Source organism: Conger conger, chromosome 12 (assembly GCF_963514075.1).
Source record: "Conger conger chromosome 12, fConCon1.1, whole genome shotgun sequence".
NCBI classification, from domain to species: Eukaryota; Metazoa; Chordata; class Actinopteri; order Anguilliformes; family Congridae; genus Conger; species Conger conger.
The window spans coordinates 8,355,189-8,364,725 of NC_083771.1; the positions used below are offsets into that span (position 1 = coordinate 8,355,189).

The 9,537-nt window shown below is 47.3% G+C and overlaps 1 protein-coding gene across 3 annotated transcripts in view; it reads left to right on the top strand.

The window, feature by feature from the left end:
- The window catches only part of LOC133142170 (retinoic acid receptor RXR-alpha-A), a 113,543-nt gene that overhangs the window by 34,942 nt on the left and 69,064 nt on the right, over window positions 1-9,537 (top strand). For all 3 annotated transcript variants that reach the window (XM_061263218.1, XM_061263219.1, XM_061263220.1), the window contains exon 2: window positions 646-762. In XM_061263218.1, coding sequence (XP_061119202.1) covers window positions 646-762 — 117 coding nt within the window. The remainder of the gene's footprint in view (window positions 1-645; window positions 763-9,537) is intronic.

Here is a 9,537-nt window from a genome sequence, read left to right on the forward strand (position 1 = left end):
TGCCGGTGGGGGTGGTATGGTCCTGCTGAATTCTCGGGGAGGGTCACAGGGTTACATTTGACATTTTTGTCATTTGGCAGACGCTTTTAATCCAAAGCAATTTACAAGTGCATAGGTTCTTCCACAAGTTAAAGCATCACATCCATAACTAGTAAAATACACATGAAGTGTTGTTCTAAACATATAGTCATCATAAGTGCAATTCTTTTTTTGGGGGGGGGGGTTAGACAAGAGGGATAGGGATATCAGAAAGGGGGGGGGGGGGGCGGGGGAAATCAGGAGGGGGGACTAAGGTACAGATTGAAAAGGTGTGTTTTTAGTCTGCGTCGAAATTGGAGGAGGGATTCTGCTGTCCTGACAGTGGTAGGCAAGTCATTCCACCACTGAGGAACCAGAACGGAAAACAGGCGTGAACGTGCAGCTCGACCGCCAGGGGAACCATAAGGCGACCAGAGCTGGCAGACCGGAGTGTGCCAGCTGGGGAGTAGGGAGTGATTAATGATACAGGGTTAGCTGTAAGCCGTCCTCATGGTGGAGCCAAAACGGCGTGCCCTCAAACGGGCCCACGGATGCATCTCTCCATGAGAACCTGCTCTTCCGAGCCTCTTCTCCTCTGCTAACGCTAACGTCTCCCTCCCCACACAGGGTTCCTGAAGCCCCAGTGCTCTCTAGCATCACCGCCCCCCCAGCGAGGAAGACCCGGGGAAGTCTGCTCCTGTTTCAGTGGCATGTGCCATCTCCACCAGCGCCGACTGTCCTCAGGTACCGCCCTCCACGACACACACGACTGAGCGAGTTACACCTGTCCCCCCCCAACGGGTGTGTTTTTGTACACATGTAACAGTACCAAGATTTCAAACTCTGAAATTTGGGATGGAAACGTCTCATCTGAGATGAGTTTGAGTTTCAGAGTGCACAAACTGCTGTGAGTGTTGCGGACACTGAGGATTCTGGGAGTTTGAGTTTCCGAGTGCACAAACTGCAGTCAGTGTTGCGGATACTGAGGATTCTGGGAGTTTGAGTTTCAGAGGGCACAAACTAGAGTGACGGTTTGGTTTCCCTCTCTCATGTAATTCTATTTGCTACAGTAGGGCAAGTAACGGGGTGAAAAGAAGCATGTTGTTCATCTGAGCCATCGTTGGTCAAACATACTCAAATGTAAAATGACAGAAAAAAGTGTATGCATGTACCTCACAGTCGGGGTTTGTCTTAGTTCAGCTTTGCTCATACAAATCGTACTTTCGCGAAGCACGATGGAACTTGTTCTTCCTCCACACCTACATGTACCCTGTGATCTAGAGTGAAATCTTGCCCTACAGCTAATTTTGCTATGACCTGTTTTCATGACTTGAGACGTTGTTGTACATGTAACCCTTGACGACAGAGACTATTATTTTCCCCGTGCCAGGCTCCTGGCTCCATCGATTGCAGTCTGAATCCTCTGTGGTTCAGTGATATTAATATAGTTGTGCAGAAATGCACTCTGTGTGGTTTGAGGAGAAAAGCAGACTAGAGAGGTTGAGTCTGTCTCCTCCGCTTGTGGAGATAGCTGTCACATGGTATCCATGGTGAATGGACCGTAGTGATGACATATAAAATAAACAGTGACGGCATTAGTAGTGTGTGTGTTCATAGCGAGCACTGCACAGATCTGCTGATCTCTCTCTGACATGGATGTGTGGATCTAGTGATCAGTGTGCTCTGTGAGGTAGTAAATGTTATGCACGGATCAACGAGTCTCGGTTCTGCGCTCAGTTAATGAGTGCGCGGTCAACGGGCAGATATTTAACAGGCACTTCGTTAATCAGCACTCAGTTCATGGGTGCAGTTAACGAATACACAGTTAACAACCGTACGGTTAATGAGCGCTCAGCTGAAGTTAATGAACACTTGGTTGTAGTCTGCATATTTAACGAGCGCAGTTAATCAGCACTCAGCTGAAGTCTGCACAGTTAATGAACACTTGGTTGTAGTCTGCATATTTAACGAGCGCAGTTAATCAGCACTCAGCTGAAGTCTGCACAGTTAATGAACACTTGGTTGTAGTGTGCATATTTAACGAGCGCAGTTAATCAGCACTCAGCTGAAGTCTGCACAGTTGACAAGCGGAGTTAACCAGCAATCGACTGTAGTGTGCACAGTTAACCAGCACTCGACTGTAGTGTGCACAGTTAACCAGCACTCGACTGTAGTGTGCACAGTTAACCAGCACTCGACTGTAGTGTGCACAGTTAACCAGCACTCGACTGTAGTCTGCACAGTTAACCAGCACTCGACTGTAGTGTGCACAGTTAACCAGCACTCGACTGTAGTGTGCACAGTTAACCAGCACTCGACTGTAGTGTGCACAGTTAACCAGCACTCGACTGTAGTCTGCACAGTTAACCAGCACTCGACTGTAATCTGCACAGTTAACCAGCACTCGACTGTAGTCTGCGCAGTTAATGAGCGCACAGTTAATGAGTGCAGAGTGGTCATTGAGGACACACTTGTCACCGTGGTAACAGGGCTTGTCATTATCTCCAGAGCACCAGTGGTATTGTCATTGTCTTTACGGACGAATGTTTCCCCTCAGCGCTAATGCATGCGAGCAATCGTCTCAAAAATATGCAATCAGTAACGCATGACTCACGTCTGCCCGCGACTGTGGGAAGCCAGGCGCGACCAGATGTAGCATTTCAAAAGCAGTGCCGTGACAATGTGCTTTCACGCATCATCAACCCCATTCAAACTGCTTAAAGACGATGATTAGCCGATTTAGCTAATCTGGCTAATCCGAGACACCTTCTCCTGGGTGTGAACGCTGTTGACCCGTGCCCCTTAGCCCTGTTGGTGATCCCCTGCTGTGTCAGAGTGTCTTAACACCATGTTCTGGAGCAGCTCTGTCAGGGTACAGTGCTTCCACGAAGTCTGCACTGCACACAGAACTAGCGCGATAGCTGCAGAGAAAGGCCTGAGGAGAGAGTTCTGTTGTGTGTCTCGCACACACAGAAACTTTCATCTGTAAACGTGCTTCAACACAGTCTCCAATGCACAAGTACAACTCCTGTCTTCATTCTCTCTTTCCCTCTCTCTCACTCTTACCCTTGCTTCAATTCCCTCTCTCTTTGTCTCTCTGTCTCTCTTCCTCACTCTCTCACTGACTCACTCTTTGTCTCTCTCTCTCTCTCTCTCTCTCTCTCACTCTCTCTCTCTGTTGCTGTTTCAGTTTCTGTGGTTTCATGTCTGCCTCTTCCTGTCTTTTTTCTAGTATTTTCCGCACGGTCCGTCTGCCACTTTGTTTTGTTTCCTGTCCCACGTCTTTCTCTCCTGTCTGTCTGTCTGTCATTCATCATCCCTCCGTCAGGCTCAGTAACGTAAATTCACGTTTCTTTGCCCTGGGTTCAGCAGGCAACACCCCGGTGTGATTCCTCGGCTCCTGTGAGTCCGATGAGCCCTCTTTTCATTTGCTCATTCCACCGATGTCAACGCACGTGACGCAGGTGCCTCACATGTCATGCCAAAGTGAAAGCGAACACCTCCTGCGCCCGCCAAATACTGCTGAGTCCTGACAGCTGACTTGCTTATGTTTTCTGATAATAATAGATGGTTTGATTAAGGCACCAATACAACTTAAAGACCCACAACTTGTGTTGTGTGCAGCATATACCCAAATTTCCTGAAGATGTAGGATGACTCTGACTCAGGGAGTAGGATGGCTCTCACTCGATTGCTCTCAGTGAAGGAATAGTCAATGGCTCTCAGTCAAGGAATAGTCGATTGCTCTCAGTCAAGGAATAGTCAATGGCTCTCAGTCAAGGAATAGTCAATGGCTCTCAGTCAAGGAATAGTCGATTGCTCTCAGTCAAGGAATAGTCGATTGCTCTCAGTCAAGGAATAGTCAATGGCTCTCAGTCAAGGAATAGTCGATTGCTCTCAGTCAAGGAATAGTCAATGGCTCTCAGTCAAGGAATAGTCGATTGCTCTCAGTCAAGGAATAGTCAATGGCTCTCAGTCAAGGAATAGTCAATGGCTCTCAGTCAAGGAATAGTCGATGGCTCTCAGTCAAGGAATAGTCGATGGCTCTCAGTCAAGGAATAGTCGATTGCTCTCAGTCAAGGAATAGTCAATGGCTCTCAGTCAAGGAATAGTCAATGGCTCCCAGTGAAGGAATAGTCAATGGCTCTCAGTCAAGGAATAGTCAATGGCTCTCAGTCAAGGAATAGTCGATTGCTCTCAGTCAAGGAATAGTCAATGGCTCTCAGTGAAGGAATAGTCAATGGCTCTCAGTCAAGGAATAGTCAATGGCTCTCAGTCAAGGAATAGTCGATTGCTCTCAGTCAAGGAATAGTCAATGGCTCTCAGTCAAGGAATAGTCGATTGCTCTCAGTCAAGGAATAGTCGATTGCTCTCAGTCAACGAATAGTCAATGGCTCTCAGTCAAGGAATAGTCAATAGCTCTGAGTTATGGAATAGTCAATAGCTCTCACTCAAGGAGTAGTCGATGACTCTCTCAAAGAATAGTCGATGGCTCTCATTCAAAGAGTAGTCAATAGCTCTCACTCGAAGAGATCGAATAGTAGTCGATAGCTCTCACTTAAGGAGTAGTCGATAGCTCTCACTCGAAGAGTAGTCAATAGCTCTCAATCAAGGAATAGTCGCATAATAAATACGGTGGTGCATTTCCTGTCCTATGTGTGGAGTCTGGATTGTGAACTGAGAGCCACATTTTCCATTCCACTACATACATTAACCACTGTTCAGTTCACATCCAGATAGAAGTCTGTTTTATATTATTTATCTCTTTCGCTCTCCCTCTTGCTCTCTCTCTCGCTCTTTCTCCTCTCTCTCTCTGTCCCACTCTCCCTTTCTCTCGTATCCTTATTCGCATGGAGGTTTATTAGTGTGACAGTATACCGACTGGGCTGTCACAGCATTTGATTTAAAAAAGCATGCACACGCCACACTGCAGAAAATATATCAACAGTTGGCTTTGTTGACCTAGAACAGTCATATAAAAAAGAGCCTTAAAAATAAAGTTCTCTTTCTCCATCTCTCTTCCTCTCCTCCCGCTATTCTTCTACTGTCTGTATGTCAGTCTAAAGCTGTACTCTGTAAAATGCTCAGTGTTAAATCAACGCGTAAAAATTACAATATCTTGTGTTGACTGGACAGCCAGGATTGTTTTAATATCTTGTTTAACAGCTACTCCTGTCCTATATTAAATCTTATGTTTCAGAATGATGTGAGAGGTGTGCCCCTAAACTGGATTAATTTCAGATACAATCGCCAGCCTGTCTGCATCTTTGCAAAGTGCTGAATCACTTCCCATGGACAATATTTCACCATATTCCCTTTCAAGTGCAGTTCTACAGCGCGAGTAAATAAAATCTTTGAAGAATGTTTGACTCGGTCGGACTCAACAAAGCATTTAGAAATGACAGTTGACTCAGTGTAACCTTGGTGCATCCAAGTAAATTGTTTCCCTTGAGTTAATTTTACTAACCTTCAACTCCTTCCAAAAGCTTTTAAATTATTAGTGTGTTATTGGAAACATATGTGACAGCTATGCGGTATAACAAAAAACAAAAAAACATCACTTTTATCACCAGAGTCACTGGAGCCTGATTCTAAGTACTATCCATTGTATAGCTGATGGTTCCTAGGTGAAGCTACAGACATTTCTCGATATCTACCCAGAGCCAAGATGGCGGGCTCCTGGTAGAATCCTGGTCTGCTACTCCTGTTATAATTGATTGAATATAAAAATGAAATATTTTTTGTGGTACGGTTATTTTAATAACAGAGAGCCAGCGTCACCACAGTCTTAAGCCAGTGTGCCTGGCTCTTCCTGGGCAAGGAAAATGTCTGTGCGTTTGGACAGCTCATTAGCCAATAGAGGCCTTTTACATTCAAAGACACCACAGCATTTATGATTGGTTCATGGGCTTGAATGGATGTCCGCTAGTGAAGGAACGAGCGCAACTGAAAGCAAGTGTTGCCTCTTTTACTTTTTAACACACCACCCGCACAGCACTAATAACAGTGTGTGTAATCGCATCACACGACAGACAGAAGCGTGCGCTTAGAAATACCCAACTGTGGAAACTTAGGGAGAACGGAATCGATGGAATAGCTTCTATTGCTTCATAGCGAGAGCAATAACTGTAATTAAGGAGCCTGTAGCCGTAAAGACCTCCCATCACATTCACTGCTTCCAGTCCCTGCTTGTCTTAGCAGCAGCCACAATATCAGCTTGTTGTTGCGGAGCAGAGGATGTTGGGATATCTGCTGAACCTCAAGCTGGCGAGATCCGACACCGTTACTCTGAACTCCAGATCTCCCCCTCGTGTGGTGACAGTTTGGTTTCCTGGTTTCTACATTGTTCGCGTGTTTCCTTTTGTTTTTTGTCTCTTTTTTTTTCCGAAACTAAGCCTGACTACAGAGGAACCGTGAGAAACGCAGCGTCCAGAATTTCTAAACCGTCTCACAGGGAATCGTTTGTTATTTTTCCTAGTGTTGTTTTTCCCCCTGTTTCTCTTTTTTAGCCTCGACAGAGAGAGAAAAAAGTTTTTTGGAAAAGCAGTGTGTGCGAGAGGGAGTTAAAAGAAGGCTTTGAGTGAGCTGTACAATGCGAGGCTTGTGCACCGATTCGCTCTCTCCGAGTAGAGAAATGGAAAAGATTATCCACTGGAATGTCTGGGGTGCCCTCAAACCGGCGAGCCAATGGGAGAGGGCGGGCCTAATTTTTTCCCGATGAACTCAGCCGGTGGAGTGTGATTGGCAGGCCTGAATGCACATGTGGCCCCTGGTTCAGCTCCAAACGACTGGAACTCCCCACTGAACGCAAACATCACGCTTCATTTTTCTTTATTATTTAGAAAAAGTTGGTATGTATTTCTTTGCATATGTGAGTGTGTGCATGTGTGTGTGTGTATGTGTGTGTTCGTGTGTGTGTGTGTGTGCGCGTGTGGCTGCACGCATGTGTGTGCGTGTGTGGGTACACGTGTGTGTGTGTATGTGTGTGTGTGCACGTGTGTACATGCACATGTGTGTGTGAGTGTGCACGTGTGCTTGTGTGTGTGTATATGTGTGTGCGTGTATGTGTGTGTGTGTGTGTGTGTGTGTGTGCACGAGTGTGGGTGTGTGTGTGCACGTGTGCGTGTCTGTGCATGCACGCGTGTTGGTGTGTGTGTGTGCACGCACGTGCATGTGTATGTATGTGTGTGTGCGTGTGTCTTTGTGTGTGTGCACACGTGTGTGTGCGTGTGTGTGTGTGTGTGTCCCTGACATATGTGGCTCTGACACTAAGCAGCGCCCTGGCTCTCCCATAAGGGTAATGTCTGTGCTGTTTCATCCCCTCACTAGACCTGTCCACCCTCACCAGGTGCACCCTCTTCCTGAAATGAATCATATTATTTCCATAGTTTTGGTGAAAGCGTAATACTGTATAATTCATAATAATCACTTCATTGTGCTTCTCTGGCTGAGTGTCCCTCAAGGTCCACTCTGCTCTGCCACCTCTCGTTAATGGGCACCAGTCAGCAGGCAGATCAGCAGAGGAGTGAAGTCTGAGTGTGTGTGTGTGAGTGTGTGTGTGTGTGTGTGTGTCTGCTGGTTTGGTGTGTGAGTGTGTGTGTGTGTGTGTGTGTGTCTGCCGGTTTGGTGTGTGAGTGTGTGTGTGTGTGTGTGTGTCTGCTGGTTTGGTGTGTGAGTGTGTGTGTGTGTGTGTGCTGGTTTGGTGTGTGAGTGTGTGTGTGTGTGTGTGTGTTTGTGTGTGTGTGTCTGCCGGTTTGGTGTGTGTGTTTGTGTGTGTCTGCTGGTTTGGTGTGTGAGTGTGTGTGTGTGTGTGTGTGTCTGCCGGTTTGGTGTGTGAGTGTGTGTGTGTGTGTGTTTGTGTGCGATTGTTTAGCTTGAGTTTTGAGAGTTGAAACCGTATTTCTTGTGGGCCTCGCCATCACATATGCTGCCCCCCCCCCTCGGCACGCTTCCTGCAGAAGGGTTCAGGGGAGGTGAGTGAGGTCACAGCGGGGAGCTCGTTAGCTCAGACGCTCCGCTCCGGAGCTGGAATCTCTCCGCTTCCCGCCGGAATCGCGCGGCGCTCCGGAGCTGATTACCCCAGTTTTCCCCAAACACCGCTGCTCCGCGTGACTTTCTGAACAGAGCCCTCGACCGTGGAGCCTAATAGGTGCTCTTTAAGCGGGCCTTTATCGGTGTTTACGCCCAGCCTCGGACAGTTCCTTTATAATTAAACCTCCGCAGAAAGCCGGCCCTGTCTCTCGCTCAGCGGCAGCTGGCAAACGTCAAACGGTTAATTAGGGACCCAGACACCGGGCCCTTTCTCCCCGCTTTCGTCCGCTCTCCGATAATGTTCTGCCGGAGGTCCTGAAAAGGCGCTTTTCTGCCGAGATTAGCGAATTCCATACGTCTGAAATATAATGGAGGGGGGTTTGGAGACGCGGAACGATCCGGAGACGGGGTGATCTCATCGCGTAACGAGGGCGTCTCGGACAAAGAGGCGGGAGACGGCCGCTCCTCTGTCGCCGTGCCGCACACTGGGGGCTGTGTCCCGGCCCGGCGGAGTCCCGCCTGATTGATGGCGTCCCCCGCTCGCCGTGCCGCTCCGAGTCCTGCCTCGCTGTCTGGGGCTGCGAGACCCCCGCCGTCATCATCGTCAGGAGCGTCACCGTCGTCTTCCTCACCGCCGTCTTCCTCACCGCCGTCTCCATTTCCTGTTCTTTGAGAGGAGAAAGCATCTATTACCCTGCGAAAAACGTCTTGTCTTAAGTGGTTCAGTCTTGCGGAGAGAATTACAACCTTATTTTTTATCTCAAGTCGAAAATATGTGCTTGTTTTAAGTTTAAGCTCGCTTGACAAGTCTTTAGTCAAACTCATGTCAAATCAGTCTCACGGGCAATATTTCATCTTAGCAAAAAAGTTAAAGTCAGAATTTAAGTCTAAATATAAGACTTAACATGCTTGATTATTGAGTATTTACACTCACGGACACCAGTCTCTACAGTTTGTAGAAAATGCTGTGAAACATCCAGTGAGCAGCAGTTCTGTTAATGAGAGAGGTCAGAGGAGAAGGGCCAGACTGGTCAAAGCTGACAGGAAGGTGATAGTATCACAAATAACCGCACATTACAACGGTGGTATGCAGAAGAGCATCTCGGAACAGACAACGGGTCAAACCTCTAAGTGGATAGGCTACAGCGGCAGACTTAATATGTCAAAAATATAAGTTGAACAAATACCTAATAAAGTGCTAACTGAGTGTATGTGATTCTTTTTTTGTTTTTACAGTGTGTCTTTTTAAATTCTAAACTGTAGTTAGATAACAGATATACTAATGTTGACCTCACCATCGATCTGTGCTCAAACATGGCGTTCTTCAGTTTGGCTTGAACTTCCGCTCGCCTGCTACTTCCACTGCAGGTATGTTCTTATCACGGTCGGGGTCTTTAAAGTCTCTCAGGCCCTGCTGAAAGATGTCGAGCGCGCGCTCCAGACGTTATGTAACTGTCTTCGTTTGCATTGGCTTGGTCACATTGGCGG